The sequence below is a fragment of the Xiphophorus couchianus genome, chromosome 4, assembly GCF_001444195.1.
Source record: "Xiphophorus couchianus chromosome 4, X_couchianus-1.0, whole genome shotgun sequence".
Classification (NCBI taxonomy): domain Eukaryota; kingdom Metazoa; phylum Chordata; class Actinopteri; order Cyprinodontiformes; family Poeciliidae; genus Xiphophorus; species Xiphophorus couchianus.
The window spans coordinates 6,127,560-6,150,876 of NC_040231.1; the positions used below are offsets into that span (position 1 = coordinate 6,127,560).

The following is a 23,317-nucleotide window of genomic DNA, read 5'->3' on the forward strand; positions in this document are numbered from 1 at the left end:
GGTACGCAGACTCTTTGTTTTTACATTTATGCTTGTCCTGACCCAGTCTAGCTTTGTTTGCATGCCATATAAATCAGTTCACAGACGGTGGGTTTGGGATTTTATTCAAGTGGTTTTTAAATTAGCAACGCAACTAGGAACATCTGAACATGGGAAAAAGCCCAGAGCTAATTAACCCACAATATTCAATCATTCCCATTTATGCCGTCTAAAGAGGACACTGAGAAATAAACTCCACCAATTTCACACTTAAGTTTTTGATTATCTGAGATTTCAACTTCACACTGACAGGCAATTCATGGAGAACAGCCAAAAGAACCAAATCCCAGTAATTATAAAGTTCAATATAACTTACATTCTAATGTCTTTGCTCTTTGCTGAATTTTGGTGCCTTTTTATTGAAGGTTCTCAGCATAGATGCTGGTATCAAGTTCAAGAATGCTTATGTAATAGACCTTTTAAGTTAGCTTTATAACTACATTTTCTTTTTCAGTGTGTTGTTAAATAAAAGCAGTTGCAAAATTTTATTAACTGAAATTTAAAAAAATAATTTTTTTCATGGTATTTCTCATGAAAAAAGGTATTTTTTCATGAAAAAACAAATCACAAATAAAACAAAATGTCATACAGGTAATATTGAATAACAATGAGATTCCCATTTAGGAATTCTTTAAAATGAGACTGGAGCCTATTCTAGTAAAGACACTTCCTTAATCCACTTACTAATCTTTGAGAATACAGTAATTTAAATGCATTGATCGACTTTATTGACATCACGTGAAGGAATTTAGGATCTCGTTAGATGTAATGATTGTACATTCTTATGGATATGTAATGTCCAACTTTCATAAACGTTAATGGCCATTTGTTAATGACCAAAAAGGTCCCTTTTGCAGTGAGAAAGAAAAAAAAGAGTAATATACGGTACTTAAAATTAAAGAAGCCTCTACTTCTCAGAGGTCTGCTTCACATTACTTTACCTGAGCAATGAGTTCAACCATAAGACCTCTGAATTTACTCTGAAGGAAATGCAAACTAGTTGTTACCATACATCAGGGGTGTCCAAAGTCGGTCCTGGAGGGCCGCCATCCTGTGTGTTTTAGTTCTCTCCCTGGTTTAACGCACCTGGATCCAATGATGGCTCATTAGAGGCCTTAGGAGAACATTGACAAGCTGAGAAGGTTGTTACTACAACCAGGGAGAGAACAAAAACATGCAGGATGCCGGCCCTTGAGGACCGACTTTGGACACGCCTGCCATACATGAATCAGGACAAAATACAGGCAGAAAAGCGTCTCTGCCTCTGCACAGCTGCAGAAATAATCTTTTCCTCTTAATGAGACATTGCAATTTTTAAGACAGTAACAGCCAAGACCTGCTCAGTGCTTCCTGATTTTAATTAGTAGAAGAAAGGTACAGAACCACGAAAGTGACCGACTTTAACTTTCAGCAAAGACTGAATCAAAGAAAAGTGTCTCAAAACCCTTAACGCCTAAACTTAACCATAATCATGTGAGCATCTACAATGAAGAAAAAAAAAAAGAAATGTTTGTGTGCAAGTTTCCTCCACTGCACACAATGCTGCTTAACAGTCTTTTAGGGAGCAAAGGGTTAGAGCACTCTACTCCCTTCAGGGTAAAACAAAAATCTCAAGGCAATATCCAGTCCCTGACCACAGGAGAAGAGAGGAGTTGGCGGTCTTTTCATAGAAGCCATGTCCCTCTCAGGGTCCATAAGCCACGAAGTGAGACACCTGGACCACAGTCACTCATTGACATCCCAGATTTCAGACAGCAGCGGGGGAAGCTTTTTGTCCTGGAGGCGGAGAGCAAAAACCTGCTCTGAGTGGACACTGCTCAATGTGCGAAGGCTCACCAGTTTCATCAGCATACGGGGGAACATCAGGTGATCCTGAAGAAAACATCGAAAAACTATCAATTCACAGCACATTGTTAGCAAAGGAGATCTTTTAAAGACATGAACCAGGACTAACAATGTTTAATACAAACAAAAAATGATTTTTTTCTCTCCACGTTTTATATGAACTGCCTGAGTCTTTTAAAGGAGACTTCTATCAAGTATTTGTGTAGCATTATGATAATAAACCTTTTGAGTAAAAAGATATGCTGTGAAACAAACTAAGTGTACGGGTAGTGACAATGTCCTGGGAATAATAATTGGGCAGCTACATTTTTGTACTGCAGTTAAACCTTCACAAGCAAAACAGGAACTGATTGTGTGTGGAAAATTGAGACTTTCAATTGCTTCCATTCACTGCTGCTAGTTTTCACACAGCTGACTTATGTAAATGTCCCACTGGCAGAGATCCGGCACATTCAAATCAAAACAACAATGCTGGTCACAACTGGGCCAAAAATGAAAACATCATTTTTGGCTACAAGACTTCTAGTTTTCTGCACTAGGATTTTAGTCACAAGCGGTCACTCAACAACTTTGTAGCAAAATCAAACCTTATGAATTTACAGTTTCTTCATGGGCGGTAAATGTGCCATGCACTGATTCCAGAGTTTGGTGTTCTGTATGAGACACACTCTTGAGCAACTTTTGGCTGCTTGGTTTATTTCTTAAGCACTTTTTTAGAACAAATTCAACAACTACACAATTGAGCATAATTAACATTTCAGATACTTCAAAATATAAACATTCCAACTATGTTCTTACTAAAATCAAAAGTGTACAAAATTATGAACTACACCTCTTATTTTTTTTGACTCAAGTCTCTCACTTTCTTAAAAGTAGAGAAGTTATTGTGAGAGGATATTGACAAACCCTCCATATTTAGGGGAACTTTTTTCTAAACAAATCATCAAATTGGAGCCCTTTTAGATAATACTTAAAGTAACAATTTGCTTTCAATTTAATCAATATAACCTTTTAAAGCAGACAACCGCTAAATTCAACCCTTCACCATTAATATCAGGAGTATAATATGACCTCAGTTATGATCTTATGTGCCTGTTGTGCTGACACACTCTCGGTCACAAGAGCAGAGATTACGTAATGTGGCGGGAACTTACATTTGGTCTCTTTATCATGATGTAAGAGCGCAGAGCGTCCACATAGGGCTGCTGCAGCCTCTCTACAAGATCGTGATCCTGCACATTTGGCCGATCTACACAAATTAAAGCAAAGCATAGACAGGCAACTTAAATCTCTCACTGGAGAATTTTTCATTTTGTTAAGATATGATAAATGTTACTCTAAATGCACAGTCTGCAAGCTTAAATGAACCATTTCGTCCTTAAGGGATTATAAGCATTTGGCTCACTCTGAGACCTATATAATGATGATGAACAGCAATGTCTGCAGTTTATTCATTCTGACCTGCAGAAAAGATGTTGATAGCAATGAGCAGAGCGTATTCGGCCTCATCGAGGTGCAGGTCGTTCATTCCTTTTGAAAACTCGAATATGGGGTTAATGAACTCAAACTGAAGCCCTGGGGGAATGGAAAGGGAGAGAAAAGAAGGAGATGGGTAAAGAGAGGAAAAAACTGGGTTTAATAGGAAAATGCTTCAAGATTTTAATGAAAAACAGTACATAATATGATTTCTTTCATTGACTAAATGTACCTGCTTTGGCAAAATCATCCTTATTATAGCTGAAATCCTTCAGAAAAGTAATGCTGTCAATGGCTGGATTGTATCGCCGGGATGTCTCTAACAGCATAATCTGTGGAGGTCAAACACCTGAGTGATACACTGATTCTGCAGAGTCAAAGTTTTTGCCACAAACCCAACTACTTCCAACATTAATTTACAAAAAAATAGGTAAAAAGATGTTGAATCTTGAAAAATGTGCTTCAATTATTTTAACTTCAGATTCATTGAATCAAAGCAGCTTTGAATGACGGTAACTCAAAACGAACCTCAATGGTGGAGGTTTTTAGTAGAGCGATCTGGTCTTCTCTTGTCAACTCCAGGAAGCCAGGAAGCTGCTTTGCAAAATCCACAATCTCTTGAACGGACATTATTGCGAGCTCTGTAAAGTGGGCGAACCTCTGCTGTCGCACTTCTCGGTTTTGCAAGTCTTGACTCTGGGGCCAAGGCTGGAAATATTCACAGGCAGTCTGGTGAGACCGATGCCAAACAAACAGCAACAGCATTTGAAGACCATTTGTTGGGCTACATGTTGTCCATTTACCGTAACTTTTGGTCGGTCAAGGAAAGACCTCTTGTTGCATTGTTTCTGCATGGCCACCAGCTTCTCGATCATCTCCTGCTGCTGTGGGTCGAGAGTGGGTGCTTCCTGCAGAGGGGTCGGTGTGACCACTGTGGAAGTGCGTGCAGTTTCCTCCTCCTGCTGCTTTTTCAGCTTTTTTAACCGGATTTGTTCCTCAGAAAGCACGCCTGTGGGTTACAGAGGATGCTGGTTTGCACAAAAGCTCAATGTCAGAGTCAAAGAGGCTACTTTATTTACAGTAGATATAAAAGTCAAGAATTGATTTAGCGTGAAGACACTTACACTGCTCAAGCATGCCCGCCTCCCGACACTTGCGCAGCCGGCATTGCTGGCACTTGCGGCGCATGTACATGTCCATTTCGCAGCGGCCATTGTTCTTGCAGGAGTACTGGGCGCTTTTGATGACGCTGCGGCGGAAGAATCCCTTGCAGCCCTCGCAGCTCAACACGTTGTAGTGGAAACCAGAAGCCTTGTCGCCACAGACGCTGCACACCTCGTTGCCCAGCATCTTCGGAGCAGGACCCTTTTTTCTCTTCACCGGCTGCCCATCTACAAGAGAATCCAAAAAACATATTAGATTTCTGAAGGGGGGCTTGTAGGAAGTTAAATATTTTCACAAAGATTAAACCATAAACTTTAAAGTATGACATCTAAGGAATGCCACAAGATCACAGATGTTTGTGGATAAGTTTGCAGATTATTTTCTAGATTGTAGGTACTCTATAAGTGCAGTTTGGGGGGACACATTCTTATAGATGGAAAGTTGAAGGATTTGGTGCAGAGGAGCAGCACCTAGCAGGGAGAAAATATTATGAGCAGTATATGCGCACTGAATATGGTGGATGATGTTTTTCAGTTGCAGTGAATGGATCTATATTGGAGTAAAAAACGTGAGAAGTGTCAGGGCCCAACCAAACTCTGCTTTAAAAACTGTAAAGATCGTCTAAAGCATCTGCTGCAGTGATCATCCAGATGTAATCAGGGAGTTGGCAGATTATGCAACAAGTCTACAGTACCTGCAATGCTGTAAATATCTTCACTTGCAGCATAACATGTTTGCATCATAACTTCATATGGATGCAGCTCTGTGTGCTGTAATCAATGTGCTCTGATCTAAAGTAAGATTATACAATAGCAGTGTTTGAGTCGAGATATGTCCTCTCAAAAGGTAGCGATAGACAACTGCTACACATATGTGCACCTACATGCACGTGTGGTTCAGTTTATTAAGCACATTGATCTTTGCGAGGAGTTATAATCAAGCTGCTGCCACTTCCTTTGCTTTAAACTTAACATAAACAAAAAGCTCATCCCCTGACCTCCTAGACTTAATATGCTGAGTTTCAGCAGGGACTGAAACCATGAAAGAGACAAGATCTGAGTAAAACCACAACTTACTGTATTATGTCACATCTTACTTTGCTTTTGAAGTATCATACAAATTACCAATTAGAAAGTTGTCTTCAAGATTTTGTACTCAATTTTCCTTCTGCACAAGGAACCATGTAAATAAAAGGAGCTTCATTGTGTGTACACATTATTCAGAACCTTGCCTCATCAAAAAATTAAGGAATTAATATGAACATGTGAATTTTGCTCAAAATGTTTGGGTGGTGTACTTGGAATACGAATCAATTCAGTTCTAACCTGTGTGAACAGAATGAACTGTTCTTGTTAAAAAGTGATTGTATCTTTTTGTTATACATGTGCGTTCGCATGCTAATATTAAAGATCTCCTCTCTGTTTCCATATTTTAAAAGAAATTTAATTTAAAGATTTTATACTTTTCGTGTTTCAAATTTTCAAAAAAATTTCATTGGAGTATAAAATATACAGTTTTGACTGCTTCATTAGCAAAAGTGTCTTTATGTCTTTAAAGTGTATTGTGAGCGTATTTCACTGCTCTTTTGGGTTTCGCATTAAATAAACTCCATTTTAAAACCTATACATAAGGAATTGTATATAAAAGTGTGAGCTGAACTATAAATGCTAAGGGTCCGTTTTGTGAACACTGGAAACATCTCTCAGTTAAAAAAAATAGCTTTTAGGCTTTGGTTGGTATTTTAAACAGGCATAAATTGGGAACCACAGGCCCTGTTATAAAAGTATATATTTGATATGTTGTTAAATGACTAGCCTTCCAGTCAGTTTAATGAACAAGATTTAAAAATTAAGTTGTGATGTAGCAAGTCAAATATGAAGTGTGTCATTTGAAAGTAGATTTAAATCCACTGATTTCTAAAGCGTTTTAAGAGTTTTGTCCTTGAAAGAACGAAAGAAAAAAGTCTGGAAAAGCAAACATTATCTACACTTCATTTAATTTTCCCAATACTTATTCAGCCATGAAAAAGGTAGATGCTTATTGAATACTTTTCTAAATGTTTCAGGTCTGTATAATAACCCTGCACTTCTGCAAGTCTTAGATCTTTCCAGCAAAAATATAAAAAGAGATCTAAGAAAGCACCAAATTGATTTAATGATGAATTCTGCCAATGGAAAAATATTTAGAACCTTTGCGTCAGTATATCTAATTATATACTGAATCTATTGTTACTTTTGTATCACTGACATGATCTAAAATTAGGGGATTGGAAATCCCCAAGAAGAAAAGGAGGACAGTTATGATAATTTAAAAGATGCTTCAGTTCTGCCTTGTGAAATTCTTACTAAACAAAGAAAAAAATACTATTTTCTGTTTACTTCCATCTCTTTTATAATGTATCTCAAGACGATCCTTCTTTTCCCAAGAACATTGCAGGCACAACAAGGTTATCTGTGCCACCACCCACATATTGCTAAAAACAAAAACAGAGAACTCGCTACAACATAGATGAAGCATCGTGTCCCGCCTCCTTCGTGTTCAACTCAGGCTGGCCTGCTGAACGTCCTGCAGAGACTTCTCCTGCTGTGTAGAGCATGTGTGAATAACAATCCACAGAGAAGTCGGGACACCAAGCAGGAGAAGACGGATCATAATAAGCAAGCCTAATGTTCCAGAACCATTTTGCAAAATTAAGAGACTTGATTGAGATTATGAGAGGTTTGAAAGCAAGAAAAACCCCTAAATAAATCTAATTATTTAGGCAGAACTGGACATCAGTCCAGGTGCATTATAAACACAGCAATAACTAATCTTTGCTCCACTTATCCTACAAAAACAACAATACGTATGCACAATAAACAATAAATCAATTAATCGCAAGATAAATTAAAACAAACTCAATAATTTTCATTTGAATGATTTATTGTTTTTCTCTTTTTCTACCAAAAACTGGATGGCAAAAGTTTTTAGCCGGGTGCATTGGTTTCAGCTATCCCTTTCTTTGAAGGACGATTTGTTTTTTGGGGGGTTTTATAACAGAGACTTCATGATTCATTTTATTTGTAGTTTCAGTTGTTTTGTTTATTTATTTTAGACATTTAAATATTTAGTTCCAGTGTTAACTGTTTGTTAGAATTTAAAACTTATTAATCTTACATTTCTTGCATTATTATGCCCTTACCATTAGATAACTTTAAAATGATCTAAAAACAACAACATTATCATTTATCGCAATTGTTCCTTAGAAACAGCTGACTGCAAGGTCCTGCATTTAATCTGTTTAAAAGCAAAACAGATTAAATGCAAACTCAAAAGCAAACTCAAAACAAAAACAAGGAAACTTTTATTGCTCTGCTTACCTACGCTACCAGACGCGTCACCTGCACACGGATCCAGTTTGATGTCACTTGGCTCCACCGGCAGAGTGCTGCTCATGTCGGCAAGCGACGGGCCATTGTGGGAGGCGACTGGGAAGTCATCTGGCTGGGTGAGGTCGGTCAGTGACAGCAGGCCGCCGGGCTTCATTGTGGTGTTTCCACCGCTCTCCTCAGCCAAGCAGTCCAGCTGCAGCTCAGAGGCCCCGTCAAACACCTTACTCTCATCTGACAAAAGAGAAACAAACTCGCTGGACTCAAAGACTCATTGTTCGGCTTCCTCTTATCTTATCTGTTTTAACAGGTGTCCAAAACAAACAATTCTTAGAGAACGAAGAAATGTAAACAATATGATAGGGAATTAACAGAATCAGCAGTGACTTTATGGTTATTCCAATTTAAAAACAGTCACTCCTTTAGAGGAAGCTTGGAAATAAAAAAGTAGCTTTTGGGTTCTATGACTTTTATCTCGCAGAATTAGTCTTATTTTTTAATGTGGGAGAATATATACATATATTTTAACTGGAAGAGTGACATTGGCGTATTTAAGAAGAAATAATCCTGACTAATCTCTCAGATTTAAGAAATAATCTTTTCCTCTTACCATGACCAACATCTGGGATATCAGTCACAGACAGCGTGGACATCTTCTGCACAGCAGCTTGTCATTACGAAATCAACGTGTACCTGTGGAATAAAAATAACCAGACTGAGTTAAAACAGCAGAGTGTGCCTTGCAGAAGAATAAACACCACTTGTGACAAACTTTTCAAAGGTTTGTCACAACTACAAACTTTAATGTTTGCTTTGGCCATCTGATGTATCACTGTGTAACTGTGAAGTGGTTTTCAACTTAAAAAAAAATAAAAAAATCTGAAACCTGTTGCACCAATTTATAGTCAGCACCATTTGCACATCTTCTCACGTCACGTCTTTTAATACATTTTTCTAAAAGATTGTTTATAGATTGAATTTTTTGCCCATTCTTCTATGAAAAATGGCTCAAACTATAATTAGAAGACAACATATGGTAATTTTTAAATTCTTGCCAGTGTGGAGTAAGGTCTTGGCTTTGTCTGAGCTATAAACACACAGACATGCATTAATCGTTATAATTTCCCTGAAGCTCTGGCAGGAGGTTTAGATTCACAAGTCATTTTTAAGCCTTTGGCAGCCTCCAGCAGATTTTGTTCAAAAGCTGCAGTGTATACAGCCTTTATTTTCATTTAATTAATAAAATAAGGACCCATTAAGACCAAAATCTCTTGGGCAAGTTTGACAGGATCAAGAGCTAAGTAACATGTTACATTTTCCAAAAGAAAAATTATAAATAATATTTTAAAACAAAAAGCTACTCTGGCTTCCTCCTACAATTGTTCAAAATCTATCAAATCACAATTGTAACAGTTTGTAATTGTAAGGAACTGCATGGAATCATTATTTTGTAGGAGGTAATATGTCTAGTAGCCCTGCAAATCTCTCACATATTTGGTCAGAGCCATCACAATTTTCAGCAATGGCAATGTTTCCCTAAAATGGTGAGGACCAAATTTATAATTACTGAACTAATTTGGTGTGACTCCCGGAGGTAGGTAGACACAATTAAATTTATTTCAGGTAACAGAGTGGAGGGGGCTAAACAGATACATATGCTGCAATCTACAGGTAGTTAAAAACATTAATTATCATGCAAAACTTCAAAGTTTTTGTCAATTTAGAATGTGAATCTCATTAAATGGAGTCAGTTTTCCAAGTGAAATATTTCAAGCCTTTATTTCTTGTATTTCTCCATTTTTACAGAAAATAAAAGCTCAAAATTCAATATTTCAGAGATTTTGAATATTTGAAAAAGTTCAATGTTAGAAAATAATGGTGTCATGACTGACCCTAGTCAGCTAATTAAGCAAAAACATCTGTAAGAGTTTCCTGAGCCTCAGTCTGGGTCAGTAGGCTGCACAATTATGGAGAAGACTGCTGACTGGACAGTCACTGGCATCCTGCATAAGGAGGGAAAGCCACAAAAGGTCACTGTTGAAAAAGCTATGCGTTTACAGAGTGCTATATCCAAGTATGTGCAAAGAAAGTTGAGTGGAAGGAAAACGTGTGGTATTAAAAGGTGCACCAGCAAAAAGGGATAAACAGCTGTTCTTCAGTGCTACACTGTACTGAAGTAGTAATTTGTGCAAAATGAGCCACTTTTGAATGAAATATTGATTGCATTGAACATCCTGTTCAGAATCTTCACATTTCTGTTTAGAATGACATTTTCTTTATCTTTAGCAATATTAAAATTTTCTGAGTCAGTGAATTTTTGTTTTTTTATTCTCTGTTAGCATAATCATCAAAATTAAAAGAAAAAAGGATTGCAATATTTCATTATATGTAATGAATCTATACAACACCTATGTATATATATTTTTATAAATTTTATATCACTTATGGTTATGCTTGTACTATTTGGTAATATTTAACACTTTGGTTGGAGAAGCTTGTCAACAAATAAGCAATTTCCTTTTGGGGATAAATAAAGCATGTTACACTCTATTCCATTATAGGATTGCCAAAAAATCTTGAAACTTTTTGTATTCTAATTTTATGAGATGTACCACTACATTTTCAAAAAAAGGGGAAAAAAAACTAAAGTAAGGTTGGACAGAGAGCTTTGCTTGTTTGCAGACATGACAGGTAGAGTTTGGATCCTGATGAACTTAAAGCTTCCAAAATCTTTTAACAGTCAATAAGATGACAAAATGTGCAAGATTCCTAACAAAGACATGGACAAATACACACAAAACCTTCGAATTTCAACATGACTGTGATAAGACGGGTGGATGTAAATAAACAAAAATTGTATTCTCACTCAAAAAAGGGATGCGGTCCAGAGAATGAGATGACAGGGCATCTTAAGCAACAATGTGTGGTTCTTAGAAAGACTTGAAATGCCAGAAGAATTTAATTGTAGTTGGACACTCCTAATATCAAAGTGTGTAAAAAAAAACCAATAGGATGCAAAAGCAGAAATGAAAGTCTGTCATGTGCTGCTGGGGGGGAGAGGGTATATTTCAGGAAACTGATTCAGCACACACACCAGCATAAACTGAGGCTATTCTTAACCAGCCTGCAGGACAGACAAATCTTAAACAAAATGCATTCTATTGTTAATTTTGATATGTGAAGAAATGCTAAACAAGATAAACAAATTCATGTATGGTTATCTTATAACCTGTTTAGTACGTTTGCCTAACTCAAGGTGAAGTCTTGAAAACCTGTGTTGGATTTAATTGATTTTTAAATAAAAGTGCTACAACAAAAGAAGTAGTTGTTGTTGACTTTCATTTCTGTGGCTTGATCAAACGGCTTCCGCTATTGATAGAATGCAGTATGGTTAAGCCCTGTAAATATTAACATTGGAATATTTTAGTTCTTGGTTTAAATAATCTATTAAAAAAAAAAAAACGGTTGGAAGCCACAACAGCAACCCAAACCACCAGCTGAGTCAGAGCTCTGAGCCTCATAAACTGGATTTCTGCCATTTGCCAGATTTAAAAATAATATTCACCTCCTTAATGCTACAGGGGCAACACAGAGGGAGATGCATAAAAATGTCCAAGTGAATTTATGTCATGGATATAAAGTATAGATGCAGTAATAATTTTAGCACAAATTAGAAGTGGCCAATTTTTCCTTGATCAGTGTAAAGACGGGAATGATGAAAAAATTAGTAATCCCCCTGCAAATTGGAACAAGAAGTATTTCCCACCGGCAGTACAACCCCCTCCTCACCTCCTCTCTGTTTCTGATGCTCCTTTTTTATCCCTCATTTTTATGAAATTCATGCTTTGGATTAAGTGGTTGATCATCACAGGGGAGGCATGCTGTGGGCTGACTAACATCACGGTGGTCTAAGTGATATCGGATATTTTGTCCATGTCTCCAGACGAAGGTCACCTCACATAAATCTGACATTTATTTACCAAAAGAGACTTATTTTAGGGCTGCACAGTGGCGCAGTTGGTAGCACTGTTGCCTTGCAGCAAGAAGGTCCTGGGTTCGATTCCCGGCCGGGGTCTTTCTGCATGGAGTTTGCATGTTCTCCCTGTGCATGCGTGGGTTCTCTCCGGGTACTCCGGCTTCCTCCCATAGTCCAAAAACATGACTGTCAGGTCAATTGGTTTCTCTAAATTCTCCCTAGGTGTGAGTGTGTGCGTGCATGGTTGTTTGTCCTGTATGTCTCTGTGTTGCCCTGCGACAGACTGGCGACCTGTCCAGGGTGTACCCCGCCTCTCACCCGGAACGTAGCTGGAGATGGGCACCAGCAACCCTCCCGACCCCATTAGGGACAAGGGTGAACAGAAAATGGATGGATGGATGGACAGTGCTGATTGCTTATCAGCAGGTCAAATACTAATAAATATCAATAGCTTTTCCCTCAGCTCATTAAATCTATCACAACTAAGAACTCCATACATTTTTGCTCTATGGAATGATTAACAAACATCATGTACTTTGATGTGTCTTTATCTGTATTCAAAAAGCTGCAGAATGTATTTCTGAATCAGCGGGTCAGATCTAAAAGAAACCTCCTTATCGGACTTTAATCTAAAGCTCAAACATAATCTAATCTGACCATATTCTGTTAATAAATTGTGCATTCCCAATTAAAGAGCTGGATGGTTCAAAGTGTGGTCCAGAGACCATTTGTAGCCCATGGACAGATTTTATGTGTCCACTGACAGAAATTCAAGAACGATACACATTTAGAGACTTTTTATTTTAAATCTAAATCTGTCGAGTGAAACATCAAGGTTTATTCATTCTCTTTAATTTCACAATAAAATGTATTACATCTGTCCAGTGACTTTCACTCAAATGCAGACTTTGGAGCAAAGAAATTAGTTTTTAAATAATTTATGAAACCAGGCAGAATGTAGAGGTGTTATCAAAAAGAGTGAGATCCAAATCTTGTTTTTATTGCTGGTAACAGACTAAATCTTTTTCTAGTTTTTTTTTTATATCTGAGCTCAAAAGAATTTGTAAACTGAACACCTTTCTTTTAATAAATCAAGTGTGCAAAACTCTTTAAGATTTACACTGACAATGGTTTACACGTCTCTTTCCTGCAGCAAAGTAAAAGAATCTCACAACTTTTTGTTAAATTATTGCATGCTTGGTTTATTGTTGAACAGGTAAAAAAAAGGTTATTTTTTTATTTTAGTTTTTTTGACTTTTGACCTGCCATTTCTGTCCCACATGGTAAAAGTTTGACTGAACACTGAATACACGTGTTCAGTTCTTTTGACAAAGAAGAGAAGTGATGAATAAAACTGAGTCAGTGGAAAGGCTGCAGAGCTGATGATGGGAGTAATTCATTTCTCCAGCCTCCACAGACCAAAAAGAAAAACTTTCATTATATAACAAATAAACATGCTTGTTATTATAAGGAAGAAGATATGAACTTTATAATATTGGCATTTACAAATGCTGACCAAATGTTGGCTTCTGTTTGTGTTTGTACGCTGTAAGCAGATTTTCTCTTTTAAATTTGAAACAGAAAAACTTTTTCACTAAACAAAACACCCAAAACAACCTAAAAAATACAACTCTGCTAAAGAGCATCATTAGGCTCAAATATATTTGCAAAAGTGAGTATGTGTCAGGTGAGACTGACCTTACCTCTGAAGTGGATGTCCCAATTACTGCCTATCCATCTTGCCCATGCCAGTCCACAGCTTGAGTCTGTCGATTCCTCTGCACTGATGGAGGACCGGCTTTCCCTGGTGGGCTTTATGGGACGCCCAAAGCCCACTGACTTATTGTGCCAAGGTTTTAATGACTTGATATCTGGAGGAGAGCGAGTAGGAAAGAAGTGGCTTTCTACAATGCCCTATGGGAGACGGGAGGAAAAACAGAGTGGGAGGGAGGAGAAAGGGTGAAAAAGAGAACACCAGGGGTTACTGTAGGTCATTGACTCTTGAATATTAAAATGCACTGAGGTGCTTTGGTCATTTTCTCCTGAAGCAGCTCATTGTATTTAACTCGTTGTATTTAAGTAGACCTTACCAGTTGTCCTAATGTTTTCCCCCCAAATATTAGCTTTTTCTTACTAAAAGAAAGCTAGCAACATGTAAAATCATATATCAGACTTTGATTTTATTCAATGGAAAGTAGATAAAGTGAGGTCTTAACCGTTCAAAAGGCAGCAGGTGTAATAATTAGAGATATGGTTTATTGACTGAATTTTACTTTCTGCAGTAGTAAACCATCTCTGCATTGCATAATGTCTCCTGTTATCCACACCTTGATCTGACTGGTAAAGTCCAATGTCCCCAACATCTTATCGGTCGCTCACCTTTACTCATGTTCCATTTTGCCACAGATGGCTGGAAATAAAATCACCAACAAATATCAATAATGTCTTCCTGGCCAACCTCATTGAACCGCACATTCATTTACATAAAGAAAGTCTGATTTAGTCAATTTAATTACTGATCACAAATCAAACCAAACTGTGGAATAGCATTTATTTTGAAATCCACAAGTTCTTATCTTTCCAGACTCCTGGGAAGACAAACATCAACCTGCCCTACAATAAACAATTCCACCAGTTATTTACAGCCAAATATCAAAGTTGTTACTGTCACAATTTAGGTGACTGATTGTACTCATTTTCAAAACCAAAATCCAAATGAAACAGAGTATTAGGATCACTGGAAATGGGAAAACATTTTATCTTCTTTAGGTGGAGCTTATTTTTCTTATCAGTTACAGGATAAAAATGAAATGTAGAGAATATGATTCAAATTTCATTTCAAGAATAAATTTTAAATGTGAGAAAAGAATTTAAAATCTTTTTGTGATTAAAGTCAGAAATGGTGGTATGTTGACACTGCTGTGTTCTTTCAGAGCAGGTTTGGTGTGTTTTGAGAGTACGTGTCCACAGGATGTTTACAAGCTAGAAAAAAAAGTTTTTGTTCTTAAGTCCTTGTCCTTAACAGTGTTATTTTGACTTTACTTTTTACTATTTCATCTTTTTTCTCACCATTTGAATCCCCCCCATTTATATTGACTTTAATCTTAAAATGGGTAAGCAACAAAAAGTATATTCCACTTCTTTTATCCAAATGACCCCAATACTTTGCTTGAGCGGAAAGCGTATAGTTTAGATTATAAAGATTTAGATTTTAACCTAATGACACTCAAAGTCATTTGTAAAATTTGTCTTCTGAAAATTCCCTGTCAGCAAACTTTTCATAAATAACCCCAGAGAAAATACACAGGGCATTGGTATACAGGAACAGTCAGCAAAACTGGGAGGGAAACGTGGCTTCCTCAAAGCGTACCAACTCTCACTCGAAAAGCAAAATGGGATTCCCATGTTCAGCAACAATCTGGTGGGAAACGAAGGCGTCGCTGATTTTCAGGAATCACTGGCGCCACACAAAATTAGGGTTCTCATGCACGCCCTAGTAGAAGAAGAAGTGATTCATTTACTGCTTGCAGATCCACCCTGATGTTCTTACTTCTTCTGACCTATTAGCAAAATTAACACTGGGTGGGGCTGAGCAGAGAAGTATGTTAGGTCACCATAGTGGTGGACATGATAAAAAGATGGAAGTCATTGTTGATGGAAGTCAACAAACAGGTGAATCAGACATTATCTGGATGGTTACTGAGAAAACGGACTTATCAAGATAAGAAAAGCAAAGCTTCAAATAATAGCAATTGGTAGGTTTGAAACCTAGTTGTAATTTCTCTTACTGAATCAAAAAACTATCCAAGTCATTAATATTTGAGCAAGTTAGGGCACAATGTACTGGCATTACATCGTGTAATGCCAGTACATTGGCATTACACAATGCCAAACCAAAACGGGGAATAAAACAATATAGTTGTAACAGTGTAAACACATTGCAATATACATGAAAGCAAAAGAAAAAAGGTGACAAATTAAAATGTAGGGTAAGTTAATGAGTAAGAACTAAAAAAAAAAAAAAATCCTGAAAACCCTAACTTCTCAAGTAACAGCTGGGCATACATTTCTACATTGCATGCAATAAGGCACCTAACTAACACAAGGAAAAGAACTATGCTACAATGTACTGGCATTACATAATACCATTATTTAAATAACTGTCACAACTTTTAGACATTGTTTGTAGTCAGCCGACAGTCTTATAGTGTCTGTTTGGAAGCATTTCAGCACTGATCTTCTGAGGCATTGCCATGGTTTTCCAAAATATTTAGATGAAAAACACAGAAATTCCAATAGTAAAAACTTCCATCTTTTAAAATAGTCTAATATTAATTTTCAGACGCTATTTACCCTCATATATATACTTGTGAAAATCATCATCCTTTCTCTCAAAATACTGCAAACAATAAAACTGGAAACAAAAAATATGTAACTTAAAAGGCACAAATGTCTATAGCACCACCTCCATGGTCAGGATGCATTTCTCTACATGTTCTAAAACCACAACCATGATTCGCCCCCTGAATCTGTTTCAGGGATAATATGTATTTCTAAACTTCTGACACAACTATAACTTGCAGAGATACAGAGAGGTGCTTCCCTGTTCATACAGCACAACACAGCAATATATTTTTACGAGATCCCAGTATAATTTAATTTAAAAGTTATTTATTGCACTTTCTTGTAAAGTACTTATTTTTGTCATACAATATGTCTACAAATGGTAAGAATGAAATCTGGTGTAGATCTCCTATTTCTGTGCATCAAAACTTTCCTTGGTTTTTATATTGTAATACATGCTACCCACGTTATCGACTCTCTGAAACGCTGTTTCCTCTTTAGGAGTTTTTTTTCCACCAAGAAACTCCAAACTTTCACATGTCTGAATATGTGGGTAGTACACTGACATTTAGGCTATTTTCTTTTTAACCCCAACCATGTTCATACAGAACTGAAACGACCACAATGAGCACAAGAGAAATACTTTATAACATTAGTTGGCTTTTGTCAAACTGAAGTAGTGCTGCATAATTTCATGCCAACTGACTATGGACAGATAACTCATATGTCTGGAGTTTATATTGACAAAGCTGGAACTTGTTTTATTTTTCTTACCACACATTCGCTGCTAACATTAGCTAAGTTAGTTATGGACTCTTGACACACAACTTGTTTTGTGAAACTAGCATAAAGAGGATTACTGCTGCTTTACGTCAAAACCTTGGCGAGATAAGTAGTCAAGATTTTGACAATTTACCTAAAACGCTTAGAATAACAAGAATGGGGTTGTTTATGGGAGATTAGCTTAATGGTAAACCCACACAGCAAGGCCAACATCATGAACGTAACGACAAAAACAAGTTGAACTTAGCAACCGGAGCTAATTTCAGTCTCCAAACCCCACTAACACACTCAGGAAAGACACAAAACAATTAACTCTTTACCTTCCGAGAGGTTCACGCCTCTGTGACGGGCTGTCTGTTCAATAGGTTAGGAGATTCAGTCCTGTTCGTGATTCCTGACTACGGCTTTGACAAGCCAAGCTAACACGTTAGCTCGTTAGCCAGCGTAGTACATCATGTGACTCAGACGCCCCTAGGCAACGGGGTGATTGCTGCCCTGTGTTTTGACTTGCAGGCAGATACAAAAAACAGACACTTGATATTCTGTTATTATCTATAGAATAGAATAGAATAGAATAGAATAGAATAGAATAGAATAGAATAGAATAGAATAACTTTGACTATTCCACTGTGAAGAAATTCAAGTGTAGCAAGTACAGGTAAATGGAAGAATGCATAAAGTACAAATGTTAAAAAACAGGGGGGAGGAGGGGGGAGAAAAATCTAGACTGAACAGATGGGTCAAATTTATAACATAGGAAAAATAATCCTGTACATTTATTAAAAACAAAAATGAAAATACCATACTCAGATCAAAAGAAACATGCAACTAAGTAGAACTATTTAAACATCGATGTGCATATGTTAGTCCATAGAAAAACAGCAACAGGCTATTAACGAGAAATAAAAAAAATGTCTGCAGCAATGTACCAACTTATTGAGTTGGTACATTCCAGACCAGTGTTGACTGTAGCACCTATAGATATACACACAAACCTTTTGTTCAGCCATATTAATATTTGCAAATATTACAAAGACATAAAATCCTGCTCTCAAATTGAAATTGTAAGATCTTAATATTTGCCATTTATTTCATACACATGCACTGGCATGAACTCTGCAAGCAAATTTGAATAATTTGCTGCATATGGCAGAGAAAGTGCAACCAAAAGTATTGATCTCTTCCCTCTATTATTGATCTGATACCTGTGCTCAGGTATTGACAGTATTGATATTCAGATCAATACACCCAGCCTTATCTGACACTGAAACAAGACCACTAGTAAATTTACCAAGGACTGGAGGAGAATCAAGAAAAAGAAAGTCCAGAGAACTGTCAAAGCCTTTTCTATTGATCTTACTGAACTGCTGTGAGGTGACATAAATCAGCTTAAATTCAAACATATACTATAATCAGCCTTAATGGGAATTAATCACAGGTTCATAAACTGAAGTAGATGGAAAAATTGGGTGTAACTACACCAACGGCCACCAGAGGGCAGACGACTTCAAGACCAAACAGGAAGTGTGAGCATAAAAGAAGGAAAACGGAAGACAACAATTCTGTAACTCTTCTTTATGTTGTGCACGTTTTTAGTGTATTTCTGCATTCCTGCATAATTTCTTTTAAAAAACCCATCATGCCCGTAATTTGTGCTGCACCGGGGTGCAATAATAAGTTTGTTAAGGGGTCGGAGATAAGATTTTACAGGTAGGTTTAACACTTATAACAAGAAATTGGACGGTATTTTGTTTAGTGCTGCAGAAAACTGTTTTACGTCAGCTTTAATTGTGATTGTAGTCAAAAACAAACGGTGTATTTTCGTTTTAAATGCTTTTAAAAGTGCAACTTTGAACGAAGATTCTTTTTAAGGAGGATGCAATCGCTCTAGTTATATACACTATATTTGTGATAGACAAATCCAATACCATTCTCAACAGTAAGTTGCTTTTTAAAATAGTTAGTCAGGATTTAGTAATAGTATTTTCATTTATCACGTGGTTGAAACAGACTTTTCTTTTCCGTGTAATATCATTTATAGCACTAACTTTTCTTTATAGATTTTCTAAACAAACATATAAGTGGGAATCGTTGACTTTTCAGGCATTGCAGTATTAAAAACATGAGGTGAATTTTATCTAATCAATTTCTAAGAACATATTTAAATACTCCATCCATAACTTTTGGCTAGTATTATATAGTTTAAGCAAAATCTATTGAATCTAATAGATTGTTACCAGGCCTCTGAATAACAATGATTGATTGATTTTGTTGTATTGGAGAGGGGATCCATCTAGAAGCTGCAGGGTAGTCGCTCTCTAAGCCTGGATTGGACAACCCTGTTCTACATAGTATTATCATACAATATAGTCAGTCATATCTAGACATACATAGCTCTATCACATGCTGTTATAATGATATACAGTCAAATGTAACATCATCAAATGAAGCCCAGGCAGTGTGGTGACAGTGTAGATCAGCTGTGTCAAAGTGAGACATGTCTGCCATTAAACGTATTGTTAATTTGTGAAAAAGTTGAAATCCTTCCATGTCTCCTCTTCTCTGTTTGTCAGATTCCCTCTTAGCAAACCTCAACTTGCCACCAAATGGGTCCAGAGCCTGGGGATGAAAAACTTCATCCCGACGCCCAACACTTGCCTCTGTTCTGAGCACTTCAGGACCGACTGCTTCAGGGACTACAACGGAAAGCAGTTCCTGAGGGAGGACGCAGTGCCCACCATATTCGCCCCAGGACAGGAGTCTTCAAAGGTGGGAGCAGGTTTCCTCTTGTTTTTGTGCTGAAAAATGGCATTTTCCACATGAAGTGAACAAATAACTCTGAACATTTTACAGATTGAACTCCGTAAAAGAGGAGTAATACCAAAAGAAGCAAATGTGTCAAATCAGATGGGAACGCTGGCAGACAGAGACAGAATGAGAGAGACAGTCATGCGTAGAGAAAAAAGAGGAGGAATGAGGGTGAGTTTCTTTTGGTGTTGGTTTATATATTTGTAACTGGATATTTAGATGTGCTGCATATAAAGACACATAGCCTTTCTATTCTAACTGTCTGACTTTAAATACGACTCAGTTAGAATTACCAAAATAATTTCTGGTTTTTCACACATTGCTGAATGTGTGAAAAATGAGATAATCTTTTAGAATGTGTTAGTTTCTTAAAATTTAGAAGTTAGCTTACAGTTTCTTTGCATTTGATAAAATTGTCTTTTAAGCTGTATACGTTAAGTCAGACTTCAACAACACATATTCTACCAATAACACACACCAGCTTTTTTGAGTTGTTGCTTTAAAATATGTCTACACGCGTGTCTCAGTTGAACCTAAATCTTGTAAACTAACCTGTCAAAAACCTTAGAGAAGCCATAGCATTATTAAATGAGCGTTGTCAAATTATATTAGACCATAATAATCTTAGTTTATGTAAACTTTTGATTTTGACGAAAGAAATAAAAAAAATCTCCATCAGTTTTCTGACATTTACCCACCAGAAATAATTTTGTTAATCTCAGTTGGCCTAAAAGAGAGAAGAAGTGATGCGTCTCTTCAGTGTGTGTAAATATCTGGTTTCAATTGTAGGTAATGTTCTTTCCCTCTTTAATAATTTTAATTACTGCAAACAAGGTGGTTTTAATTATGTCAATCATAAATTTCTAACTGAGATCACCCAAAGGATATATCATAGAATGTAAAATGTTGCAGGGAGGACGCGGAAGCCGTGGAGGAAAACAGCTGTCTGACAGGTGAGGCTGTTTTTTTATTTTTTTATTTGTGTTTCTGCACTTTAAGGGTTTGTGAACAGAAGCTAGTCCAGTTCTAGATCAGGTCCAGAGCTAAAAGCATTACTTAATCCAAACAGAACAGCACAAAACTGGTCTCCATTTTCTACATCCAGAGAGCTAGAAACTACTCTTACAGTTCTATTGGACATTATTAAAACTGTACATATACCAGTAGGGATATAAACACTTATTGAGTTTGTTGGGACCAGAGATGGTTATGTAGTCTTAACAGCTGCTGAGATAAAAGTCTATACTAACGCTGTCGTCAGGCTCCTTTTTATGGATCCAAATCTATTATATTAGAATGTCTTATCAAATGAAAGTAATTTTAACCCTTCAAGGTTGTACATCGTTAACCTATTTTAGGTTTGAGAGAGTCGTACATTCTGCATAATCTTTTGCTGCTGTGTGTTGGGGTGTGCTGGTCTCTTGGCACACACTATGTAGGTTTTTATTCACGAGGATATGTAGTTTATTTCAAACTTCCTCTGAGCTAGAAGGAATTTTATTTCTTACAGTGTAACCGCCGTAAGAACTAAACAAAGAAAAGTCACGGCTTTAGAACTTAGAGATGTGATCCTGCTCATATCTCTTGCTCTGCTTCAAGAGCGGGAGAATATTCATATAAAGTTTGTTACGATTATACATTTCTCAAAGATTTTGACTGACTGCATAAGTCATAAAGTGTCGTTGCTAGTGATAATTGTTCTGCTGAAAATCACAACTTCTTTAAGTTTGCAGTTGGAGCTGCTTTTCCATCTCCTCCACAGACACCCACTGTCAGATTTTTCAAAGTCCATTCCAGCTGCACATTTCCACTAAGTTTGGAGTGGTTTTGCGCTGCTTGTGCACCATCATTGTCGTAAAACATTCTGGTATTATTGCTGTATTTGTGTGATTCACTGTTTTAATCTCATACCAAACTCTGCTGTTAAGGTGCATGGTAATCAGTCCCCCAAGATTGCTGATGCTCACAGCAGAAAAGCCCTTCCTTTAAGAGGAGCAGCTGCTCACTGTCAGCCGGCATCATATACATAAATGGACCCGTTTTGGACCAGACAGTGAAAACACAAATAACTGACTGACGGTTTAAATGAAAGGTTCTGGGAAATCAGGTTAATATTCCACATCGCTTTGTCAAAATGTGCCTTAAGCATTAGATTTATGTGGAAATTATTCCCCTTTATATACTTTTCTCTTTTTTTCTTGATTTAACTGATTGAAACTCTGAATAACTGCTTGGAACAGATTTCTGAGGTTATTGAATATTTTGTATTCTTTCCTGTAATTGACAAGTTGATGGCACTTTTCCAGTACAGCAGAAATGGATTAATGAAAAACTCCTGCAATAGTTTTTCATAAGCTTGGACTTTCCTTTTGGCCGTGGTTTGTTTAATTAGATTAGTGAAATCTGAATTTGATCCTTGTTTCATAATGAAGTGAAAGACAAAACTGTCCCCAGGTTTTTACTCTCCTCACTGACTTCTTTATATTAGCCGACATTGCCACTCCGTGTTAGACAATGGCCGTGTTAATGGAGATATACGCAGGGATGGTTTATATCTGGTTGTGATAAATTCACACAGTCATAATGTGCGATATAAAACAAGTGAGAAAGTAATTATAGAAAGCCACTGAAGGGGTGGGAGGAAGAGGCTTCAAGAAAATGAAATCAGATTGTTTTGCATCTGAGGGAACAAATCACATCACGTCACCTTTAACTCTGCATCATGCAGGCAGAACGTCGCAGCCAAAAGCAGAGTGTACGACAGCAAGGGCCGGCTGCTGTCCAACGGCAAAGACATGTGCGACTGCCTGGATGTGGACTGCATGGGTTGCTTCTACCCCTGCCCCGAGTGTTGCTCCAGAAAGTGCGGTGTGGAGTGCCGCTGTGACCGAAAGTGGCTCTACGAGCAGGTGGAAGTCGAAGGTGGAGAAATCATCCGGAACAAATTTGCAACTTAGCTACCATTGATGCCTTTTTTTGTTTTTTGTTTAAAAAGAACAAACTGTTATCGATATATCCTTATTATTTCCAGTGAACTTCAGCTTGTTGAAACATTTTACAGTGTGATACTTTGCATTAAAAAGACAATGTAGCTGTTATTTAAAGTTGTTTTCTAATTATGCCAACTTCTGTTAATAAATATTTTATTTGTTATTTTGCTATGTTTTCACTGTTATTTTTTAGGATCACGATCTCCATCTACCCTGCATTTACTTGAAATTATTTTTTCTCACTGTTGAAGCTAAATCAGACTAAACCTATCTTGTTTTAGGTGTTTTAGAATTTCCAAAATTATTTCTATTTAAATGCCTGAAGCGAGAACATTTTTAGAGATTTTTTTGGAAATTGAAATTCAAAAGGTACTTTAATTTGTGTTATTTAATTTGTATTTAGACTTTAAAAGTTTAATTTAAAAGAACTGAAAACTATAAAAAATTGGTTTGGATTGTTTTTTCACTTAAAAAATGTGAAGGAACCCTTTCATTCCTTCATAGCCACAGTGATGTCTATGTTG

At 36.9% G+C, this 23,317-nt stretch overlaps 2 protein-coding genes across 3 annotated transcripts; one reads left to right on the plus strand and one right to left on the minus strand.

Moving 5' to 3' along the window:
- Window positions 1–1,307: 1,307 nt before the first annotated feature.
- Window positions 1,308–17,469, minus strand: nr1h3 (nuclear receptor subfamily 1, group H, member 3). Of its 2 annotated transcripts, none has more exons than XM_028014789.1 (11): window positions 17,316–17,469; window positions 13,572–13,782; window positions 8,503–8,585; window positions 7,884–8,126; window positions 4,485–4,751; window positions 4,164–4,369; window positions 3,889–4,068; window positions 3,593–3,692; window positions 3,346–3,459; window positions 3,039–3,133; window positions 1,308–1,911 (listed from the first exon to the last, which is right to left on the minus strand). In XM_028014789.1, exons 3-11 carry the CDS (start codon window positions 8,543–8,545, stop codon window positions 1,765–1,767), a joined length of 1,395 nt encoding a protein of 464 aa, XP_027870590.1. In that variant the 5' UTR covers window positions 8,546–8,585; window positions 13,572–13,782; window positions 17,316–17,469; the 3' UTR covers window positions 1,308–1,764. The 2 variants fall into 2 exon arrangements, with proteins under 2 accessions (XP_027870590.1, XP_027870591.1); XM_028014790.1 differs by having other exon boundaries at window positions 13,567–13,782.
- Window positions 17,470–18,515: 1,046 nt separating this feature from the next.
- Window positions 18,516–22,956, plus strand: arl14ep (ADP-ribosylation factor-like 14 effector protein). The gene is made up of 5 exons (XM_028013755.1): window positions 18,516–18,705; window positions 19,569–19,764; window positions 19,849–19,974; window positions 20,716–20,756; window positions 22,532–22,956. The coding sequence occupies exons 1-5, from the start codon at window positions 18,635–18,637 to the stop codon at window positions 22,758–22,760; spliced, it is 663 nt and encodes a 220-aa protein (XP_027869556.1). The 5' UTR covers window positions 18,516–18,634; the 3' UTR covers window positions 22,761–22,956.
- The last annotated feature ends 361 nt before the right edge of the window (window positions 22,957–23,317 follow it).